General features: G+C 38.9%; 1 protein-coding gene across 10 annotated transcripts in view; it reads right to left on the bottom strand.

Annotated features, from left to right (window-relative positions):
- Window positions 1-41: 41 nt before the first annotated feature.
- Window positions 42-24,625, bottom strand: part of Lar (tyrosine-protein phosphatase Lar) — a 382,209-nt gene continuing 357,625 nt past the window's right edge. For 6 of the 10 annotated variants that reach the window (XM_089071364.1, XM_089071369.1, XM_089071365.1 and 3 more), the window contains 14 exons: window positions 24,246-24,521; window positions 23,523-23,807; window positions 22,287-22,310; window positions 21,707-21,807; window positions 21,287-21,616; window positions 20,941-21,091; window positions 19,443-19,739; window positions 9,874-10,013; window positions 9,093-9,298; window positions 8,839-9,008; window positions 7,243-8,603; window positions 6,937-7,163; window positions 5,052-6,858; window positions 42-4,966 (listed from right to left, as the gene is read on the bottom strand). In XM_089071364.1, the coding sequence (XP_088927490.1) occupies window positions 4,898-4,966; window positions 5,052-6,858; window positions 6,937-7,163; window positions 7,243-8,603; window positions 8,839-9,008; window positions 9,093-9,298; window positions 9,874-10,013; window positions 19,443-19,739; window positions 20,941-21,091; window positions 21,287-21,616; window positions 21,707-21,807; window positions 22,287-22,310; window positions 23,523-23,807; window positions 24,246-24,521 (5,444 nt within the window). In that variant the 3' untranslated portion in view covers window positions 42-4,897. Of the gene's footprint in view, window positions 4,967-5,051; window positions 6,859-6,936; window positions 7,164-7,242; window positions 8,604-8,838; window positions 9,009-9,092; window positions 9,299-9,873; window positions 10,014-19,442; window positions 19,740-20,940; window positions 21,092-21,286; window positions 21,617-21,706; window positions 21,808-22,286; window positions 22,311-22,744; window positions 23,487-23,522; window positions 23,808-24,245; window positions 24,522-24,625 lie in introns of those variants that run through there. The other 4 variants (XM_089071370.1, XM_089071368.1, XM_089071372.1 and 1 more) reach the window with 4 other exon arrangements.

Below are 24,625 nucleotides of genomic sequence, written 5' to 3'. Positions count from 1 at the left end.
TTAAAGAATGAATATATTTACATTACAAAAAAGAAATATCATTACGTTAGTACTAGTTTATTAATGCCGCAAGGCAATACATAATGTACACGGTATTTTTCCTTGTCAACAGACTTCCTATTACACAATATTTATTTGTATAGTTGTTAATTAGTAACATTGCATTTATCATGTTTTTTACCTCAGTCTGTTGTATTCTTTCTGGCAAGAAAGTATCACAAAATAATTTCCCATTCTTTCAACGATATTTAGTATTTGACTTATTCTTTGCTTTTAAATTCATATTCTTCTTCGGATCTGCGACCACAGTCACTTTACTGATTCATCTATTCAGATGAATTTGAGGCGATCTTATATACACAATAACAAACTCGCTATATTGCACGGAGCTACAGTAGCCGATTGTATTTTATTATATTATCAAAACTGCTCCGAAGACATGCGCGAGTTGTGTACATTTTCAAGAAGAAGAATACAACAAACCACCATTATCGCTTTGCTATACATTTTAGATCATTAAAAAATTATAAAGACTAACGAGGGTCATGCTACTAAAATACAACATACACGAAAGTTTCGGAATGATACAAAAAACTTAGTGTAACATTACAATTATTATGTTATAAATGTACGAATATTTTGTGGACTTCCTTGTAGCAATAAATTTTTTTAGTGAGTATAGATTAACGATATCAACTTATAACTAGTGATATATTTATACAATAATTCAATTTCGTTTTCCGTAACATATTTTAGCCTGGAACTTTTAATGTGAAGCCATTAAGAAAATTGGCAAAGTACATGTGTTGATAATAATTACATTAAAATTCATAAGTTTCACACGAAAATTCTGTGTATATGTATATGGTTGTCAGATTTAACGCTATTAAAACTTAACATGCTTTACAGTATTCTTAGAAGAATGTTTAATGAGGATGAGACGTTGAATGATTTGTTACAGATGAATACTTATAATAATGATTTGACAGATATTTTTAGCAAAAGTCTTTTTCTCTTTTTAAGAACATTATAATAAAAACCGCAGTGTATACAGGGCGTTTGACTTTTAAAGTTTAATAGCTACTGGTTTTTTCTTGTGAAATGTTTCCATGATGAAAACTACTTTACTAAAATTAATAATGAAAGTAGTTTAGCGTTATATATCATGAACTTTGAATCATTAATTGTACAATAATGGAATAACAATATTGTAATGGAAATAAGTTAGTGTTATTTACAGATGAAATTCTCCAATGCGCAACTTATAATTGTTTATATGTCGTCCGTTCTTATATTCTAATATTTTAAAACGTATTGTTTTGAGTTTTGTGTTTAACATTTTCAGTCATATATTATAAGAGAGCTAATAAACATTATCCAGTCATACACCGTGTAAAACATTTCATTAGCAACATCTTGAAGAGTGTGTCTTTAAATACCAATTACAGTCTTTGAAATTATGCATACCCAAGAAAATCAAGATCAATTACAGAATCCTTTCCTGCTATCCCAAGATATTCACAAAAAAAAATATATTTAAACATTCTTAATGTTTAAGCATATTATGTATTAAACAAATTTTGTAGAAGAAAATTTATATAAACAAAATTATAAGAGGAATAATTATATAAAAAAATATTGTATAAATATATATTTTCTTGGCTCAAAATATATAAGTTGCATATGGAAATAAATACCTGCTTATGATTACACTCTGAAGGCCAAATGTTACATTGTAATAAAAGACCTACTGCCATTATTATGTAGAAATACATAATGCGATAACTTAAAATGTTAATTTGAAATATTATTGGTATAATAAAACTTGAGATATAAAACAAATTGTAAAATTATTTTTTTGTAACTAGTATTATCATTATATTATATTATATATATTGTTACACACAAGTACTATATAATTATCATTACATTATAAATTAGAAAAATGCCATTATTATAAATCGTTTTTAACAGGCAATGAAAAATTTGATGTACTTACTTACATATAATTACGTATATTTTATATGAGTAAAATAAATTAAGTACTTTTTCAAGCACAAAGGATACACGATATTAAATGCTATCTAAGATGGCCCTCAGTTTGTTGTTGAACAAAAAAAAAAGCGAATAAGCAAGAATCCAATTTTATAAAGAAATATTCTATTTGAAAACTATTATATAAAAACACATCAAAACAATGCGATAAATACAATTAAAAATTATTATTTAAAAAAATATCAAAGTATAAAATCGTGAATAAAAAATGTTGAGAGAATTAAATATTACGAGTAGGTACAACATAAATGAGTAGAGTACATATTTTTTCAGTTAAAATTTAACATGGTAGTTTGGAAAATACCCATATCTTCTTAAATATCTTCATGTTCTTATGCACACTCGTATTTCTTATATTTATATATATATATATATATCTATGTATATATTATATATTTATCATTTTATTTATATATATATATTTATATAATGTTGCTAATGACAGACGGTGTATTTATGTACATTTAGTCGCAGTCCCTGACCCTCGAACCGCAATAATTAACGAAAAAAGAAATATGTTCGAGTAAAATTGTATAAAATAGAATTGCCATTCTCGTGCGACATTATTCGTATAATTTCAATATATAACGACTATTTTATAATAGACGTAGAATATATGTAGTCCCAAAAAAATGCCAAAAACCAGAGAAGATCTCAGATTCATGACTGATAAATTACTTTATTTAGATGACGTTACGTTCATTATAGTACATGTATACTTTTTTAAGACGGTATTTTCTAAAATATTAGCTATATGACATTTGCTATACATATGATACTAAATAGTATCATATAGATTTTGAAGTATAGAAAATGTAAACGAGCGCACAATTATTGTCCTCATAGACTGGAGAGCTTGCAATTTTAAATTGCAATACATGCATGTATTCGAAGTTATCACTGTATAAAATGGATATGCACGGTGAAAATAATTAATCAGCACTTTTATAAAATCATCTATGATTTACTAAAATTTGGGTACTAGTCACTGAGATTGACAAATTAAGTATTATTAAGTATATTTACCGATGATAAAAGCAGTTAGCAGTAATGTGTTTATTTTTTTAAAACCACTGGTGATTTAATCACTGGTAAGAAGAAACATTCGCATTTGTTATTAACTTGCCAATATAATCATGATTTTACAAAATAATTAGAAATTTTATAGAATTAATAGATTAAATATTTTCACCATAATAAGAACCGTGTAGTGATGTTCTTCATTACGCGCTTTTGGCATTGATTTGGCAATTTAAAAAAAGATATATTACGTCTTTTATATACGATTAAATCATTTAGTTTATAATATCAATACTCGATATAAATTTGATTTTGATAAATTTTGAAATTTATTATCAAGTTTTATATATTCATAACTCAAAAAGTTTAACCGATAAGTGAATTTATGGTATGCTATTTCAAAATATTTGAAAGGCAAGCAAGAAATATTCGAGGTAGAAACTAGATTGGAACTTTGTACATAAAGGTATCGAGGGCTCAGGAGAACAGTACACAAATTCAACATATACCATCACCACCCACCAGTGCTTCTATTTAAATTAGCTTTTTTCTCTTTTGTAGCACGTGCGCAACATCATTCGCGCACCTTTCATTGAATAGGCACCGTTTCCTTTCATCCTTCTTCAATTCGGGTTCTTCTTTTATCCTCATTTCTCTAATGGCATCGCTTAATCTATCCTTAAAACAATTTCTTACAATCTATCTAACATTATTATAATAGGTAATGAGAAGATCCCTACCGTTCATAATGAGTACAGCATTAATAATTGTCAATTTGGCAGTATGGCAATTTTCTCTTTTCTTGTGAGCGGAAATTTTCATCTCTCTCTTTCTTTTTTTTATAATAGCTAAAGAAAGTCACTAAATTGGTTTCTTTTTTTTTTCTACCTTAATAAGTACTCGCGTGGAATACGCCACGTATGACGAATTATGGATTCTTATCTTCATGATGTGCGTTTCACACATGCAATTAATTGTGCATTTTGGTATTCTGTCTCTCACAAATATAAACGTTGACATCGAGATCGTTTCATTCCTTTATGCAATTTATGCTATTGAAGGAAGCACTCTTATCCCAAGCAAGAAAGATTTTGATCTTTGTCGTCTCAGTTTGTAAGAGATATCATGCACAAAAAATGCATTGTGTTTTGTGAATGGGAAAGATATGGTCGTAATATCTTCAGTCTACCTTAAAATTAGATTATTTAGATCTTAAGAAATGCTTCTGTGAATGATCGATTTGAAAATGGGATATGTTCCAATTTACTAATTTGCGAATCCTACGTGATGACAACTTGTAATTTTGATTACATCGACGCATTTAGATAATTGATTCCTCGATATGAGAGAATGTCTGGAAATTAAGAAATCCGCTTTGTTACGCGTAAAAAAAATAACACCTACGTGACATCGTACAAGGATTATCGTACAGAATCGCTTGCATAACCACGCGCATTGTACGTATTTCTAAGCGGCAGTTTTGAGACGCGTCATCGCGAGGGAACTTTCAAATCTAGTTTCTAAAAAGAGATTAGCCTAAGCCGAATGCTCAGCACAATTTCATTTGCTATGTCAAGAGTGAAAATTTCCAGCGTATATGCATTTACTGCAACACCATTGACTAAACATTTCATCTCTATATTAACTGCCCACGACACTAGTAATCGCGCTGCTACTGTATTTGTCCTTGGAAGGTACGAGTATGTGACATGACTTTATTGTACTAGACACGTCGTACTTTTGCCCTCTCGACATCTCTCTCGCATCTTTGCCGGTCTCGTTTGTCCCTCGACAGATCCCTCTGTTCGCGAGAGTCGGCTTGTCAGTTGGCGTAATGATCAAAGGAGCCTAAATACTCCAAACTGGCCCGATAGCAGAACTGATACTGATCCTGCGACAAAAATATTAGGAATATCACAATTACGTATATGCGAAAAATGTATTATATTTTTCATTGAAATTCCAAGTTCACGAACCTCGGTTTGAACCATAGCTGGACGTTGCGTGCGCAATATTCTTACAGTCTGAAATATATCGACCACACCCTCGTACTGCATTCGCTCTAACACGATGCTAAGCGTTATGAAGACACCCGTTCTTCCTACACCGGCACTGCAGTGCACGGTGATCGGTCCATCCTGACCAAATTGTTCCTTCGTTTTGTGCACCTGTCCGATGAAGTCGATGAAACCGTCGCCAGATTTCGGCACACCTTGCTCCGGCCAGTCAATAAACTGGAATTGTCTGACCGTGCGACTAGCTCCGTCGCGCGCATCCGTCACCTTGAACTCTCGTAGAATATACTGTGGCATATTATATTCCGCGATCGGATCCACGACAAAGCATTGATAACGAATAGAACGATCGGACGGCCAATACTGGTGACACTTCTCTCTGCCCATCTCTTTCAGTTTCGTCAGCATAACGACGATCGTAGAATTATGCTCCCACAACATACGCCAGAAATCATCGGTTGTGTCGCATAGAGGCCCTTGCGTGGCTATGTAGGCACCTCGATAGCGGTATCCATCGATCAGGCTCGCATTTATGTAATCAGATCCTTCGATATTACGCTGCGGCTGCAGGCATACTCTGGTGCATTCATAAGGCAGAATATGAACCAATCGGTTCTTGTGCTTGTTACAAGGTAGATTCGCGGATATAAATCTAGTCGAATCGGCCTTGATGTTGGAAAGCTTCTTGAATTCTAGTTCCATTCCGGTTATATTGTCGATTTCCGGCTGCATGAGTTTCTGAATATGAGAATGCAAATTTCTAGCCGGCACTTCCGTATTGCCGCAAATTACCGCTTCGAACAGAGCGTCATGAATGAAGATGTATTGATCCTCCGTTTGTACCATGTAATTCCTCTGAGCTCGTAAACACGTGACGTGACCATAGATATCGATCATCTTCTCATGTTTGATTCTTTCTAACATCGAGTCTATCACAATGAAACAACCAGTTCTTCCTACACCCGCGCTACAATGCACCACCAATGGTCCGCTGTCGGGTACATTGAGGGATCTAACTCTGCGCAAGAATTGTAAGAATGGTGCGGGGTGTTCTGGTACGCCATGATCGGGCCACGCTGTGAATTGCAACTGCTTGATCTCTCGTCGCTCGGAGTAGCCCGCTCGGCATACCTGGAATGTGCGAATACAGTAGGTTGCCAATTCTTGAATGTCACTAATGGTCACAGTCATTTGTCCATAGGTCTCGGATCCCCTAGTAGGCCAATATTGATCGCATTTTATCCTCGTTCTCTCTTCCAATTTTGTCATCATCACGATTGTACTTGTACGCAACTCCCAACACATGCGCCAAAAGTCTCCGAACGTCTCTTGCAATGGTCCTTGAGTGGCCACGTACGCGTTCTGTTTTCTGTAACCATCGCAGTAATTTGCATTGATGTAATCGGAACCTGGCATACTGTCGACGGTTTGAAGGATGACTCGCGAATGATCGTATGCGATTACATTGGCGTAACGATTCTTTGACGCGTTGACTTCCATATTGGAATGGTCCCATGTGAATTGTTGGCCGGGCTCTATTGACTCATATTCTTGACTGAACTTCAGATTGTCGTTCGCTTTCAGGCGTTCAATGTGATTGCCCAGTTCGCTGATAGGAATCGGCGGATGCGAGATCATACCAGGGGTTTGGAAATTTAATCGTCGCATTTCCACCGGATCTGAAGGCGCGTGATTAGAGCTTATATCCGCCGCCATAAGCGGTCGTGTAACAGCTGCTTGATCCGGCGCTTTACACGGTTGTCTTCGTCTGAAATAATTATGAAACAAATTCGTTACGTATCCAATACATTTTTGAATTTATTTATTTTTGAGAAGTGAAACTTACTTTTTAATAACGAATAAAAGCACGAGACAAACGCTGACCATCAATGCCGCGATTATAGGACCAACGACCCAAAGCATTCCTGGCTCTTGACCGCTAGTTTTTACGGAAACTTCTGGGTTTCCATCTGAAGGTGTATTGGGATTCGGACGACGAGGTGGCTCACCGGGAGGTACTTCTCTCATGTCCAGAGACAAGTATTCGGAAAATGGTGATGACGTGTATAAATGCTAAAAGGAATAGTTTTTCACAATTATTGATTTATTCACAAGTTATTTGGATAAGTCATTCAAATCGCTTGCATCTTACCTTTCGTGGAGTATCAACTACGGCTCTTACGAATATCCTATAACGTTTATTTTTGACGAGTCTTCGATTTTCGTATCCCTCGTAGATGTCTCCGCTACCTAAATGGAACGTATACGGAATGTCTCTATGTGGAAACTTAGCTGCGATATAAGGCGCATTTTCTTTTTCCTGCTTGGCACCTTTTCCGCTGATCATATCCTCAGTTAGTTCATCCGGCTGTTTGTCGGCTGTACTTTTGTCCTCGGGCACAACAATGAGATAATAGTGCGAGATTGGCCCATATTCCTCGGAAGCTTGCGGTAGAATAACTTGAATTTCTTCACCATTCACTACACCGTAAAAATCTGGCTTTACCATTGGCTTGGGTGCGGCCATTTGTGTGGTAACTGTAATCTTCGCCGGTGGTCTATACTGACCGTCGCGCGGTACAGCGCTCACGTTGACGTTATAAGTCGTAAACGGTTGCAATTCGTTTATGGTCGTAGTCGTGACTTGGGGATCCAAAGTAATTTGTCTGCGTGGCACAATCTGTGTTTGCGTTATTCCTTGGGAATCCACGAATTCTTTAACAGCATCGAACGAGACTTTGTATTTCATCGGTGTCAGTCTTATAGGCGGAGTCCAAGAGAGGGACATCGAATGTGTTGACGAATCTGGCGCTCTAAGATTCAACGGGACGTCTTCTGGCTTTACTTTTACCGTAACTTTTTCGCTCAGTCTTCCCAAGCCAGTTTTATACCGTGCCGCTACCGTTATAGCATATTGCGTGAATTTCTCTAGATTAACGAGATCCGCCGATTCCGTTAGACCAACACTCTTTTGCTTCCACTCATCGAGATCCTCTACGGCAGTGGTAGTGTAAAAGATCTGATAACCGACGATCTTTCCTCTGTTAGGCACCGGCTCCCACCATACTTCCACGCTGGAGTCCGACGTGGCCACGGCTCTCACGGACATTGGAGCTCGACCGATGTCCTTTTCCGTCATTATCGTGATTTTCTCGGAATACGGGCCACTGCCTTTCGATGTGTGTGCTCGCACGTGAAAAACGTATTCAGTGTTCTCCTCCAGATTGGTGAATACCGCCCTCGTTTTGGTCGTATTTCTATCTGTAGTGGTAGAGTGATCGTTCTTCTTGTTGAACTGCACGTCGTAACCGATTATCTGGCCGTTTCTGTGCTGTCGAAGCGGTTTATCCCAAGTCACGCACACAGTGTCGGGAGTTTGAAAGAAGTACGATAGATTCGTTGGTGGTCCCGTTGGCTCGCCTTCCGGACTGAACCAGTATCGCACAGTCTCCTGACCGAAGCCGATATCATTCTTGCCTGCTACTCTGAACTCGTATTCGACGCCTTGTTCTCCTATAGATTTATTGTTTGAAATAGCTTATTAAACGAAAGTAGAGATACGAATCTAAAGTTATCTCTAGTAGATATTACAATTACGATTATTATTGAATATTCATGATATTATAATAAACATATCACTTTGCACGTAATAAATGTGCAAAGAAGAAAATTTATATTGTATCATGAAAATTATTGAATATTCTTATATGATATAGAATACTAACGATGATACACTAATTTTTCTCACCGAGATCCGTGATTTTGTACGTATGTTGACGCGTATCCTCGATAAATTCCTCTTTAAGCGTTTGATTCCTGAGACCATATCGGATACGATATCCCAATAGATTGCCGTAAGTTAGAGTAGGTTGGCCCCATTCGAGCTCCAAGACGGGCTCGGGTCCTCTGCTCAGGACTCTAAAAAAAAAAAAAAAAAAATAACATGCATAAGCACATTTGCAAAAATACCATATTTTGTAATTTCAAACAGATGATTCTTACTTCACGTTGACTTGCGGCCTGTTTGGTACACCGCCCGGAGTTCTAACATGTATCGGTACCGAACGGTCCCCGTCTCCTTTTCTCGTCAACGCCGCCACTTGCACCGAGTATCTCGTGTCCGGTTGCAGTCCCGTGATGTTCACCTCTAACACGCCGTCCTCGTGCACGTCTCGCCGTATCGGTTCGTTCAGTAGAGTATCTTTCCCCTAAGAAATCATCGTATTTATCCCGCTTGCTTTATTTAAGTTTCATTTAAGAGAAATATTGTAACAGGCTGTGCAATTAGTATAATCGTGATAACTTTAGTCAAATATTAATTTGATTGTTACATTAGATATATAATATGTTTTATAAAAAATACTTTGACAATTTAAAAAAAAATATACGTGAATCACACCTTGTAATAATAAAACAAAAAATTAAATTAATTAATTAAATTAATTAAATTAATAAAATTAAGATCGATTCAGATAAATTAAGATATTTTTTTGTATTTATAAGATTTACTTCAATAGAATTTACATTTATTATATATATTTTTCAAATAAATTGCCAGAGTTTATTTTTACGAAAATTGAAATATTAGTTTTAAAGATTTTATTATTTAAGACGGATATTCTATTAATACTTGAACAGGGATGGTAAAGATAAAGGGGCTCACGATAATATTACACGTGAATAGAAAGATGAGTAAAGATAAAGGGTTTTATCAGCAAGTTTCGCGTAAGAGTCCAAAACTTCTAACGCTACGCTATTGATCGTGCAGCAGCCGCAAACTGACCTCCTCCCTCACTTCTTGCACGTGTATGTGATACCCCCGTATGACGCCGTTCTGATCTTTCGCTTTCGGCGGCTTCCACTCGACGTGTATCGCCGTCGAGTTGATCGGCGTGACTTTGACGTCCTGAGGATCCCCCGGCACTGTAACGCCATCCATAATTAATTCGCGCACTTTATGCTCATCTGACGTCACACTCACAGACACACGCCCATATGCACTCTCAGACGTACGTGAAGAGGGGATAATAAATAATGGATTTAATAAATCTGAAATAATAAATGAAATCTTTGTATAAAACTCAAGGGAAACACGATCGGAAGAAGGAAAAGAAACAAAAATGTATGTAAGTCATTCGCAGTCTGTCCCGTCTACCGGAAGATCATTAAGTCATTATTTACATTCCAGAAGCAAAGAACAACGTGAGAAGCGATAAGCGTAATATATGTTAGTAGCGACAAAGTACTTTTGTCGTAAGATAAAATGTATTCAAAGAAAGAAAAGCGAAAAGTAGAATCGGTCTTTATACAATGCGAAAACGTTTCCTCTACATTTCGCGACCGTCCATCCGTCGTCCAATTCGTCCGCTGTAAACGGTAGAAAAAAAAAAGAAAGAAAGAAAGAAAAGAAAAGAAAAGAAAAGAAAAGTAGATGACAGCGAAAACGAGCAATGAGATACAATCGAGAAGGGAAACGAAAGTACCAGAGCGATTGCGGCGGTTGCAGAGAGAGAGAGAAATCATAAGTAAAATAAGAACGCGAACGAAAGAAAGATGGAATGATAAAAAGAAGAACAAGACGAAGAAAATAGTGGAGTAGGTAATTACATGCCGCCAATCATACACGGACAAAACGACGTACAAACAATATTACGAGGCACGTTGTACCCCATGCTCTACGCCCCTGATACGATTACGATCCTCCATTTGAATACCAATAATGCTTTTTTTTCTCTCTTTCTTTCTTTCGTTTCATTTTTTTTAAGTTTTTTTTTTTTTTTTTAATTTCCGCGCATTTGGTTCGACTTCGCGTATATAAGCGCGCGTAGACACGTCACCGGATGTACGGTAAAGTACGCGGTAACGTTGGACACGATAACACAGCGGCAATATTGGAGAGTCCATGACTTGTGAGAGACCAAGTAGATAGTTGGTTGCAAGAGTTTTCACGGAGGAGGTTGTGAGGGCAACAAATACGTTCGTCGTCGGGGGACGAAAGTTGCTACGACGACGACGGAGTCGCGGGATCTTGTCCTTCTCGGCCGAATGCGAAGTAGTGATGATAAATATACAAACATCGCCTATTTACAACATTTATTTATACAACCACTGCATTCGACTGCTGAAGTTACACGGAAAAGAAATTAGTCTTCAATCAGACGGATATTCATATATAAGCAAGAATATTATAGGTTATATAGGTTTCTTAAAAAAATTTTAATCTTGATTTGACTGAATTTATATTGATGCAACTATAAATATAAATATATATATATATATATATATATATATATATATATATATACTTCTATAGACAAGAATAATATAATCTTCATAGAAGATTTCTATTCTTGAATTGAAAAGTAATATTTGCAAAAGTAATACTAACATTAACTGGTAATGTAAATCAAGTTTAAAATTTTCTAAGAAGATTTTATGATATTTTTACTTATATAATATATAAAAATATTTGTCTTGATTTAAGACTTGATCTAATTTTTTTTTCTGTGACTAGAATGTCGCGACTGTCGTATGCAAAAATACACGCGGCGATTTTGTATATTTGAGTCGCAACTTCTTATTATTGCAAGAGACGTCGGTATTTCGTGAGTGAGATAATTTGATAATTATTTCATGGACGGTCCAGTATTTGTCGTATTCGCTACATGACTAATTGGCGCGTTGTGAGAGAGAAATGGGAAAACGTAAAACGTGGTGAGGAAAATAAAAATCCAGATAAAAAATCAGCACTACCTAATACCTACTTCCGCACGATATGTATGTATATATATATATGTAACAGTAACAGCAGCTCTACGGCGGAGGGAATTCGCAAAAAACGAAACTTGCGCCGCAACGAAAGTACATACAGAAAATTCCGACGCAGAAACTGAATCGTCGTAGCGCGAACTTGATGAGAAGCGATTGGTAGATCGCGTGCTCGCTCTGCTTTCTAGCTCTCGCATGTATACACAGTCAAGTAAGATCAAGATCACACTTACAACTTCGCTATGTAGCGCAAAAAACAAGGGTGGCGAGCGCGCGCAGTCGCAGCGTTATAACGTATGTTCCTTAAGATTATTATAATATATTCACTGGCTGCAGCAAAAAAAAAGAATAAAAAAAAAACAAAATAACTGTAGGACGACACTTCGAGATTAGACTCTCTCGACAGACAACAAAATAAGAGTGTACATATGCAAAAAACGAGAGACGGTGACAAAAAGGAAAAGTGAAATAAAAAATAGACGGTATAGAAAAATGTCATGGCACAACTCGAGACGAGCTAAGGGATACTCACTTTTTTCAGCTGCGCCCCAAAAGTCGCCAAAAAAGTGGGAAAAAAAACTCGTAAAAATTCGTGTCAACTTCGCACGTACATTGAGTAGAAATATAATGTAATTTAATTAATCTTTAAGGCATATCAATGGGTAGCACACTACTGATTATCATCAAAATTGGCCCTCTCTATATAATGGCTATACTCTCGATTCTTTTTTTATGACAAAAAAAATATATATATAGAGATCTCGTTATCCTTCTCTTCTCGAAACAGGCACGCGTTCGCATTCACTCGATTCGATCCTTTCGCCCTGATCCCATGCGCTCGATGACAGTCGCACCGCTTATTTAGTCTCGCAACTGCTAACGAATGTCGATGGCAACAAGATTCATGATTCCAATCGATCGTTACATAGACCAAAAAAAAAAAAGAATGATCGCTTGGCCCTCGGTTGCAGTTGGTCGCAGAGAGGCGGGAGACGTGAGAATATCTTTTTTTTTTTGGCATGCGCAATCACTACTCCAAATATGAAATAACTAAAGGCTCAATATGTTCACCTGCCTCGTGTCGGGGGCAAGACACAAAGGGCCAAATATCTCACGTTTCTTAAAATTTATCCGAAATCACGGCTGCCAGTGATAACGATTTAAAAGTGTCGGGATATCAAATTTTTCCCTCTTCCCCTTCTCCCCCAACACGAGACATCAAAGGGGAAGACCTATGATAAAATGCCTACAAAAAGAAAGCTATAGGTAGGAGAAACCATAAGAAAGAATAAGGTGGACGGTTTTCTAGGATGTATCAAACGAGAGAAAGGGGTATCATCGGTTATTACTACGGTATTCTATAGAAATGGGCAATCGTGAGAAAAATTTTCGCGATTCTCGTGATATTTTCCGTAAGTAGTTCAAAAAATTCACGATATAAGATCGGGATATATGTCGGTGGGGTGGAGTGTCTTCTGAGGAAAAATTGTTTTACTTTCTTTCTCTTTTTGCAACTCCAAAAAGTCACCCGCAAAAAACAGCAGCTCGATCAAAAACTTTTGTCGTTTCAGCAAAGGGGAGGCAGGGTAAATTAGAGAGAACACGAGAGAGAAGAGAGAGAGAGAGAGAGAGAGAGAGAGAGAGAGAGAGAGAGAGAGAGAGAGAGAGCGAGCGAGAGAGAAGTCGAGAGAAAGAAACAGAGAGAAAGAAAGAGAGAGACAGACAAAGAGCGAGATCACTCTCTCGTTTGGGATATTATAAAAAAAATACCCCCCGCTATTTGTCTCTCCTTCATCTCCCTTTTTTTTTCTTTCCCTCACTTTCTCTCTTTCTCTCTCTTTTTCTCTCAATGTCAACATCCACCCGCGCATTCATCCACGCAAAAATCACAAAATTCCGCGTAAAACACGCGCGTTAATACGTGTCGACAGCCGTTGCCGAGACGCGTTGGTAGAGGTGGTCGTGCCGTTTATTTGATTAACGAATCGTGCTGGCGCGTACCCTGTCGATGATCGAGTGTGGTCGAAACTGTCAATGACATCTAAAATGTCTAATTCAAATTGGCGAAACTAGCTGGATCGAGCTAAAGGAAACGAACTGTCATAAATCATGCGCTTTATTGGGACATAACAGTGATATATAGTTTACGTGTTAAGTAAAAAATTGAGAAGGAAACAATCAGGAACAATCAAAACGGGCAGCCGAAGCTCTTAAAATTTTAACATTACGCCTACGAAAGGAGCGTTGCTTCAACCGTTGCTTAGAGAAATTGAGATATAAAAGGAAATAAATCACATTTACATATACAATATGTAATTATATACCTTCTCTAGATATCCATATAAAAAAAATGTGTGCGTGTCTCTCGAGACAAAAAGATAGAATATGTATATAGAAAGAGATGCTATAAATGATACTTAAATAGAGTATTTCGTACATATCGAAGTATCATCCGAATAATAGAGTATACTATGTTCCACTTACAGAGACATAGAAGTTAAAAAAATGGATCAGAGTTTCGCATGCAGAGAGCGAAGAATATACGTAATATAGAAAACGGTCGCCGAGTGGTTACATATGAAAATTAATGGGACCTGATGCTCGTCGGCTACATATGTCCAGATTTCCCGTTTTCATCCGTGCGGTCAGCGCAGCATACGATAACTTTCTTTTTTCTAGGCAGAGGGTATGCTTCATCCGTGCCAAATACCGCACGCACGAGCGGAAATTGAGAATTCACTTTGCGGAGTGTGCGCTCCGCATTTCCATTTCTTGTGCTGCTTTAAAAAAAAAAAAAGAAAAAAAAAAACGGGGATGTTCTTCGCTGACGCGGTTATTAGGGGTCATCAATCGTTTCCGGCGAAGGCGAAGTCTGATGAGCCGACGTTGGAAATGATTTACTCGTCGAATCCACGAAACTGTGACTGATGAGCATACAAATGGCAATATAATCAGAAAATAGGTCTGATGAATATTGGTATTCAAATGTTTCCAAGAAAACGCCTCGCGAACGTTTCTTTTTCTCTTTTTCTCGGTACAAATTATCCGACTCTTTTCCTCGTCGGATTCGCTTGGGCGCAGAGAAAATCTATCACGCGAAGTGATCTCGATTTGATTTTTATTATATACCATTTTTCCTTGTGACTTTTCTGATATTTGTTTGTTTGTTTTTTTTTTTTTTTTTCCGTTACTTTTCGCGTACGCTTTCTTACGCGCGTGTCGTCCTTCTTCCATCCGGTATCCTTTTACACAATCACTCACGCATTCACGCGCGCACCTTCCTGTCGCGGTCTCGAAAAACATGTATCGCGAGGCAATCATTGTCGATCATCGATTGTAATCTTTCGCGTGACTACTACCTGACTCTATGTACAGTATCGGTTATACATTATGTATTTACGGAAAATAAATTTCCGATAAAAATACCATTCACACAAACCGATTCTTTATACGTAAAATAATTTTCAATATTTTTTTTTCGAACCAAAAATTTATCGACACATTCGGCTTATGTGGATCGGTCTGTTTCCTTTGTTGATTTTTCGTAAGAGAATTCACCAATTAATAGCCGACATACAATACCACAATTTTATGGATACTAAATCGCGTTTTTATTCCAGGGAAATATTAGAAGCGGACGTAACATTGTTCGCAACAACAATGCACCCGTCGTTACCATCTTGGTATTATCATGGCTTTTGCACCGCGCCGTTTCGAGATCGCCTCAGGAAGGAGCTTCAGGTTGCACGACAGTCGACAGTGGGGGTGCTTTTCGAGAGTGCTTTCAGTGCTGGTGCTTGACGGCACACACGGTATTGCATATCGTTTATAACAATATTTATTCGGACCTGTGTATAGCCACTGCTGTGCACGGTGCTCTCTCACGCAACACGTGAGCGTCAACGCCTCTACGTATACGCATATCCAAGTCTGCACACGCCCGCGCACGAACGTCCTACATGTGAATGCTACGTGCTGTCTCGCAGCCGAATTGTTTGTAAAAGCGAGTGCTTGTGCTCTTTTAAGAATCGGTGCATAGAGGGGGCAAAAGGTGAGCGAAACTATGACGGCGACCGGCACCACGCGACGTACGCACGTGCGTGTACGTTCGCGCGTGGCGCCGCGAGACTTCCGCGGGGTGCGTGTATGCGTGCGTGGTGGGTGCGAGAAGTAAAAAATGTGAAACAACACGGTGCCGGCGCGCGTTTACGTGACTTTTTGCAAGGTGCCCGTGCACACACACGTATACGGTGGTGAGAAATAATATATATATATATATATATATATATATATATATATATATATATATATATATATATATAATATTATGTAGATGTGATACTCTCGATAAATAGTGAACGATGGCAGTCAGTAATAATAATAAACGTATGCGTATAGAAGATATATATATATATATGTGCTATACACGTGACGGTGAATCTTTGTGCTTGACAATGTGCGAGCTTACACGGCAGGGTGCTTTCAGCAGTGCTTTTTATCGTTTCGCTTCGCTCTGCCGAGTCTGCTTCGGGAGGGTAAAACGGGTACCGGATCACTTGCTCCGTGAACAGGATAATGCCAGGAATAGAGGCTGGTAGGAGCGGACGGGGGACGCAGGCGAGAGGGTAGAGAAACGAAAGAGGATCCGGAGGGAGCGTTCCGTGGTGGTGAATGGTGAAAGGCATAAGGGAAGATCGTTACGGACGCGTCGGTACGACTTTTCGTTCAACAATCATGGTAACATAATACCTCCGCGACAAATGATGCTCTTTCCACACGTCTAACGCGAATGTCTTCATACTCCGTTAAATATAAATAGGGTTGTACAATTACCTCTTTCTTTTCGTCCCGCCTTACATCCCTCTCTCGCTCTCGAATCCGCCAGACGATTTTTTTTCCTAACTTCCAGCTCTCTCATTCAATTATTATTATTTTTTTTTTTCAAATCTCGCGATTCGTTGTTTCTACTTATTCGCGCTGTAAAACTTTTAACGATCGCGGTCGTACCGCACCGCCCCGCCTCCGCACCGAGAGAAGTTATCGTTACGATTAAATGATTTCCCGGGGAAATATCGTGGCTAACGACCGCGCGGAGATTTATTTTTTTCAACGACTACTATATAAATATCGTGAAAACAATTCTTTTTTTTCCCTCGGTGCCGAATTTGTTTGTTATAGGAGAAGAATTGCGTTGGATATTATTCGGTGAAAGAGGGACGAAAAAACGTTCGACATGCGGGATCGATCGGCACCTTTGGGGATGCCGCTCGGCCGGGATAAGGACGGAAGTAACAGAAAGCAAAACTGTCTCATGCATCGGCATGCCATTCATAGGATGTAGATGATATAATATGAACGTATTTGCGTCAGGAAATGATATGGCAGACTCGACACAGTTCGGCGGATTTTGATGGTTGGAGACGGAGAGAGGTGGGATCTCGGTTCGAATTTCTTTTTTTTTATTCTTGACGGGACGAAGAGGTTGCGTTTCTGGGATTGTGGGAGTTGAGGAAATTTTAAACAAACGAAGGCATGCTCTAAACATGTGCAAACGATAGGTAGAACTAAATCTCAACTAAAGACAGAAGAGCCTTATATATCAGAGATATAGAAATATATATATGTGTAATATATATATATATATATATATATATATATATATATATATATAGTGAAAAAGTGCGTCTTATATATATATATTCTTGTGTGTGAGATAACATTCGCTAGAATTTTATATATATATATACGTAAGCGCTTCACTCGCAAGCTGTCTCTCGCGTTGCCATTACTTTCGTCTGATTGTTGCACATGTAACAAGTTGTTATTTAATTTCATTAGTATTATTTAAATATTTCATGTGGCCAGTGGAGCTAATGACGGTATAAAAAAAAAAGAAAAAAAAAAGTATCGGAAATAATGGCACGCGGAGCAGCCAGCCTGACTTCTATCTTCATAACATGTGGCAAGAGTGAGTTCATAAACTAAAGGAGAGAAACGAAACATCTTTACTGACGTAATCACGGTAACCACCAGAAAGAACACTGAGTGTAATGAGTACATATTATTAGGTAATATTGATATATTACGATAATGTGAATAGAGATCTTAAAAACTAGCTGTTCAAAACCTGGATCATCCTCCTGCAAATGCTTCAAGGAAAGACAAAAACACTTGAGTGAGTATTAATTAGATATTAATTAGCGTGTCAAAATAGATATCCAAGTTTTAAAAGTGGGGCTGGGGATGAAAAAAACCAACGGCAACGAACAAAGAGAGAGTTGCGATTAGGCCCTGTAAAAAACGGTAAGAAAATTCGTTTCTTTCTTTTTCTTTCATCTTTTAATAGCTGAGCTCAAAAATTGGTTATCAGCTTCTGAAAAATCCGTGGCTGCGTGCACCTGGAAAAAATGATTGTGGGCACACTAAAAGAAGGGGTTGAAAGGGATGGGGCGATTGGAGTTTCTGGGGAGGTTTCGGGAGAGCTAGAATAAGTCGTTGGAGATTTTATTGCCGCAAAAAATCCAAAAATATAAAATCTCGCCAGCCAAAAAAGTAGGGCCATCATCGTTTCATGTTTCGCGTCGCGTTGATGCCATTTTATAAAATCGGAAGAGTGAAGGAGGTTACGAAGAGAATGATAGGAAAGCGATCGGAGTAGCGTGATCGGAGAGGCACGAAAAATACAAAAAGTCGTGCGCGCTCAAAACTTTTGTTCGCGCAAAAAAAAGGTAACCCGACCGGAAAAAAGGGCCGTATCTGTCCTCTTTTCCTCTCTCGTCACGATGGGCGATTCGATAGTTCGTTTCTCGAAACTATAACTGTAACACAAGAATGGCGTGAGAGAAGAGGAAAGCTCATATATATATAATATAATACAGAGTATAATATATTGTATAATGTAATTTAATAAAACATAATAACATAAATATAATATAACATGAGTGTAGAATCATTGGAGAGAAAAGATAGACGATTGAGAGGATACAGAACAGAAGATAAGAGAGAAAAGGGGGGGGAGAGAGAGAGAGAGAGAGAGAGAGAGAGAGAGAAAGAGAGAGAGAGTATCTGGTCGTTTTGAGAGTTCAGGAAGAGAGACAGGTGACGAAATGACGTTAGCGTAATCTGAAATCGAAAGTATACAATAATGTATATTATATGTAATGCATTCACCAGATCAAGAATAACACGCGGCGTGTCGTCGCAACCCGCACTGGAATCGCGCGAAAGTATAACCGGACTGACTTTTGGCGGGCTTTTATATTTTTGGCTCTCGGATGAGGCGCGTTATTACTTCATCCCAACATAGTATTTCCTTTCCCGCGAAGCTTAGCGTGTGAAATTCGTAGCGACCGCGGCATTGAGGTCTCTATTTCGCGATTACGATCGTTTTCATCTCTGTTCAATATAACATGGACATCGAGATCGGTATCGCTCACTCTCTATCAATTAGTATATTGCGAATTGGAGAACGTATCGACATACTATTCGTCCTCTCGCGCTGTGTGTCACCACGGATTTTACACGTTACTCCTCGCGTGCCTGAGATAAACAGAGAGACTTTCAGTCAGTGTCTGTGATACATACCGTCCTCGTGAGTTCTGACCAAGATAGGATAACTCGGGGGCCCGTCACCTACTCTGGTCCCGGCCAGTATCCAGATCCGATACTCGGTCCACTTTTTGAGCTCGTCCAACACGAAACGCGTGTCATTCAGTTTGATAATCCTCGCCTCGGTATCGGAGCGACCGCTCTCGACGATTTTCAGCTTGTAGTAGGCGATCCTTCCGTTGGAGCGTTCAGCGGTCGGCGGTTCCCACGTTACCAATATGGAGGTCGGACTGATCGCCTTGCCGGTTACATTGCGAGGTGGAGAACCGGGGACTGTATAACACTCAATTATAGGAGGGGAAAAAAACAAAATCGGGGGTCATAAAAATCGGCAGTTACCGGTCGATCATACTGGTTTCTGACTTGAGGTCAAACACGAGGATACGAAAAGTCGCCGCGTTAGGTTATTGGTGTAGCGAAGCGTGAATGCTGTTTCTTTGTTATCGAATAACTACCAATAAAAATCTTTTAACTAACATTTTTTAGAATTTCAAATAGATATACTTTTTGCTTTAAAATGCAATAGTGGTAGCAGGCATTTTTCCAATGAGCGAATAATAAATCGGTTAGCGACGCCAAGCGACAAACGAACGAGTTCTCATATTCCTCGATTTGATATTCTCAACACCGAGACGAACGCACAGTCGACGATGACTGCCGAGGGATATCAACGAAACGATGTGTTTGGTTAAGGTTTCAGAGAGGTGTAAAATATTCAAGGTAAAAAGTCATGAATCGATCCTTGAACAGTCGAAAAAAGATGTGATTAGAGACAGTTCTTCCGGAGCGGCTTATGTTAACTCGGGCGTATAATCCGCAGAGTTAACGAATTACACGTTAATATAATTGCAAGGGAACGAGACAACGAAAAACTGAAGAACGGACGATAAATCAATCATTATGTCGAGAATGAAAAGAGGTGCCCAAAATGCACACATATATCAATGCAGTGCTTAGTGCAATTTATATGTATGATATGTACGTATATATATAGATATATATATAAAGTGGCATCCAAAAACGGCTTTCTTATTTGCAACGCATGCAGTCATTCTCACTCTCCCACACTTCACTTGGTTCAACGTTATTCTCTATTTTTCTGTCTTTCCCTTTCTTTTTACGCTCTCTTTTCCTTATACGTTCTCATTAAACGCGTTCTCGAAGACGAAAGGTCTTCGCTTTCTTTTTTTCTTTTTCTTTCAAAGGCTCTCTCTCCAAGGTGTTGTGCGTCGATAGCTTACGCTACTTGCAGGAGCGTCTAGCGCTACAGCACCTCCTACCTGCTGTGCCATCGCGATGCACGATCGTACGCGAAGATCCGGAGGACACAGGTGCGTCCTACCCGAGATAGTCTGGGATATCGAGTAGCCGACCGCCCCTCGATCTCGCGACAATCGCGTATCAGCATGCGTCTGGCACTCCTCGCTGCATGAACTCATTCGATTTCGTATACATTCGTGCGCGTTCTGCTTACCGTACTGTTTGGTGCGAACCGGATACGGTATCGTCGTGGCACCCTCTCCCCTCTGACTCCTCGCGGCCAGCCACACGTAGTACAGGGTGTTCGGATACAGGCCAGTTAGGGTGTAGTTCTCGGTGACCGGAATCCTACGATGATGCTTCTCCTGATTCAGAACAGAAATGCCGATAAAATTATTAATCATAATTCGTAAAATTCCCTTTTTTATACCTTCAATTCTAATCTTTATTCCGACTGGAAAAAATCTTTCGCACTTTTTAGCATTTCATTAGAAAAGGATAAAGGATTATTGACTAAAAAAAGAAGTTTATTTTTATATTAAAGATGTGTAACTACTTACCTTTGCATAAGTGTCGTTCCAATATAGCTCATAGCTGAGAATATTCTCAGCGCTATGAGCGGGCTTGCTCCATTGGAGCATTACTTTGGTCTCCCCGATATCGACCGCCGTTAGCATTTCTGGTTGACTCGGTACCCCTTGCTGAGTTTTGGTTTGCACCGGGAGACTGAGAGGTCCAGGGCCGACACTCGTAAGCGCTTGGACTCTTATGGTATAAATCGTATGCGGCGTCAGATCCGAGATGGTTGTTAACTGGTTGTTGTCCACCATTTGGTACTGCCACGACACCATGGGCTGATTCGAATCCGTCGTGTAGTACACTTTGTATCCCTATGAAGGGGCATATCGCGCGCTCGTTAGCGATAACGTGGCGATCGCGGGAAAATCGCGATGACAAATAATTTTGAAAAAGACACCGACCGTCACTTGACCGTTTGGGGTTTCCGGTTCGTCCCACTGTATGACCATCGTGCTAGAGCTCAACGGTCGTACCTGAACTTTCCGCGGCGCTGTACCGGGTTCTAAAAAAGAGATTACCGGTTTTTAGTGATATTAGGGAGAACGGACGAGGAGCAATGCACGTCAGTTAATCACACGATAAGAAGCCCTTCGAAAAGAAACCTTTCAAAAAAAAAAAGAAAGAAATAAATAAAAGAAAAAAGAAAACACTGCAAGAACCCAGAGCAGGTACGATGTAAAAATAGGGAAGAGAAAAACGAAATTAAATTTTATTTTACGTCACTAAGACACTACGGTGATAAATGAATATACATCTTTAAAAAAATCACACCGTACGCAATTAACTACAAAGATATTCAGACGAAGGTGTGCAAGTGTGATGTATATCAAAGATGGCAAAATATGTACGTATCTGTGTCAGCAAAAGTGATGTGTGCGAAATAATGAAATGATAGAAAACCAAAATTAAGAATTACACAAGGGAAAAGGTAAAGAAATTGGTGAGAATCACTACGCACTCTTAGTATATGATTTAACTTACTGGCACCTCCATTCGTTGATTCCGCTATCCAAAAAAAATGTCAAACGATTATTGTCAATTCTCGATATATAAATGGGCAATAAATGCGAAATGAAAATACGAACTAGAAGAGCGGTATACGTCTCTTTCGTATTTTCACAAGGTGAGAAGTGTGCTACTATTCTGTTAAGGAAGGTGCAATTTCGCGTGCTGTCTCCCCCACGTACCCGTTTCTCGCCCTTCCTCTTTTGTAAAAAAAAAAAGGAGACGGAGAAAGAGATAGAGAGAGTGAGAAAAGTGAAAGAGGCGGTGAGAGGCTGGGATATAGAGGCGAGAAAATACACAAATGACACGAGACGTCGAAGCGCGACGAAACGCTGTGGAACGGTCCCGCAAAAACACTAACACATTGGTGCAACAAAGAGCATATTGGGGGAGAGGTTTTGGTGATAGGTGAAAAAAATTTTCTTGTCACTTACATGGATCAAATCGTGCGTCCACGGCGGACAGCATGGAAAAAATACAGAATTTCCCTCAAAAAATGTGCGTAAAAATTCGCTCCTCTTTCTCGATGGTGTACAAAAATTCTATCTACGTGCAAAAAATTCACGCTCATGTCGGAGTAGTGCCGTTCCTCCACTACACCCTTACATTATCGCTGTTCGATCCTCGCAAACGTGGATGCGCGGAAAAAAATCGACAGTGTTCGAAATGTGTTCGCGATTTAACCGGCGAGTAAGCTTACCGCACGTTTATTCGTTGTGAGGCGCAGAAATGAAACGTGAGTGGGTTTACTTTGTCATAACGTCATGATATAGATGCCCAATAAAGCTTCCGTGTACGTCAAAGATGATTGATTTAGTAGATGTCGTTATTTCTTGATAAGCTTAATCGAACGATAAGTTCAAGACTGACGAGAGAAGAATGTTGATAAAATAAGATATCATTATGTAGAAACGATATTTTCCCTCATTTGTTAATTTGACTGCAAATTAGAGAAAAATCTATTTTTTACGCATAATTTAATTATAACAATATAAAGACGTAAAGACGTCACATAGTTGATCTGTTAGTACACGTACAACATCAAATGAAAATTTGTCTTGGAAAAGTCGATTTTCCGATTAATACGTGTTACGAGATTGGATGCGCGAACCATACATTTCAGAAAGGAAAATAGGAAAATAGTCGTTTCCAGCCACGAGAGAAGCGTAAAAATGATTAGAGAATAGTACAATAATAAATGCTAGTACTGACTTGTTTCACCAGTGGTGACTATCACCGGGGCACTTGGGGGACCACGCCCGATGCTGTTCACAGCTATTACGTAAAGCTCGTACTCCGTATACGGGCTGAGACTCCTAACATGGTAGTACATCGTCGTGATACCGGATATCTCGGCATATGCCTGGTTCACGTGCTTCGGTTTATGCTGAATTACGTAATACTGCAGCTCATCCGGTCCTTTGTAGGACCAGCTCAGCTTCACCGACGTCGCGGTGATGTCCGACACTTGAACGTTCTCTGGCGGGCCGGGAAGAGCTGCAGGGGGATTATTACGGCTTTACCTTTCCGACACTTGATTTATAAATATCGTATCTAGTCTCATAGAAAATTAAATTATTTATTCGAACGCGTATAAAATCGTCGCGATATTTAAGAGCTATTCTAGAGAAAACGTTGGAAAAATTAAATTTATTAGGCGAGTAAGAATGTAAGAATGTTTTTTCCCGTGAAGGTCCTCTTCCAGCTAGTCCTCGGCTCAGTGTAAATTGCTTCATGGCGGTTGTAGTTATCGCAACGCAAGGTCTAAGCTTGCTGATCGATTAGTTATCCGGTGAATGTAACGCGCGATTAATCGGTTCGCATCATGTAATCTGCGATAATGTAAATTGGAAAACGCGAAATGCAGAAAAGATTTATAAAATAAATTAAAAGAGGGAGGAGATCCAAAAAAATTGGAGGAAATTTGATACGAACATTGAACTTTCACCATCGTGGTCGCCTCGATTACACCAAGATCGCTGGCCGCCGTGCACGTGTAATTAGCGGATTCCTTGATGTCGGTCAATATCAGGACGTTTTTGCCGACTGGCAGATTGTCCTCCGGCGTTAGATCGACTGCCGGGTCTCTTCTCCATTTGACATAGGGCATAGGCGCGCCTACCGCGACGCAGGTGAGATTTAGTGCTCCTCCCAGCATTATCTCGCTCACCGCCGGTGGAGGAATCGAGAAGCTTGGTGAAACGCGACGTACTAAGCAACAACACAATCAGGTGTAAATACTCTATCCTTCAATCACTAAATTTTATTTAGCCTAATTTCTCTTAATTTTTTATCTCAAAATTTAGAAATTTAGA

The sequence above is a fragment of the Pogonomyrmex barbatus genome, unplaced genomic scaffold, assembly GCF_055798465.1.
Source record: "Pogonomyrmex barbatus isolate J1 unplaced genomic scaffold, ASM5579846v1 scaffold12, whole genome shotgun sequence".
NCBI classification, from domain to species: Eukaryota; Metazoa; Arthropoda; class Insecta; order Hymenoptera; family Formicidae; genus Pogonomyrmex; species Pogonomyrmex barbatus.
The sequence above is the reverse complement of the archived record's forward strand: the minus strand, read 5'-3'. Positions and strand labels throughout refer to the sequence as shown.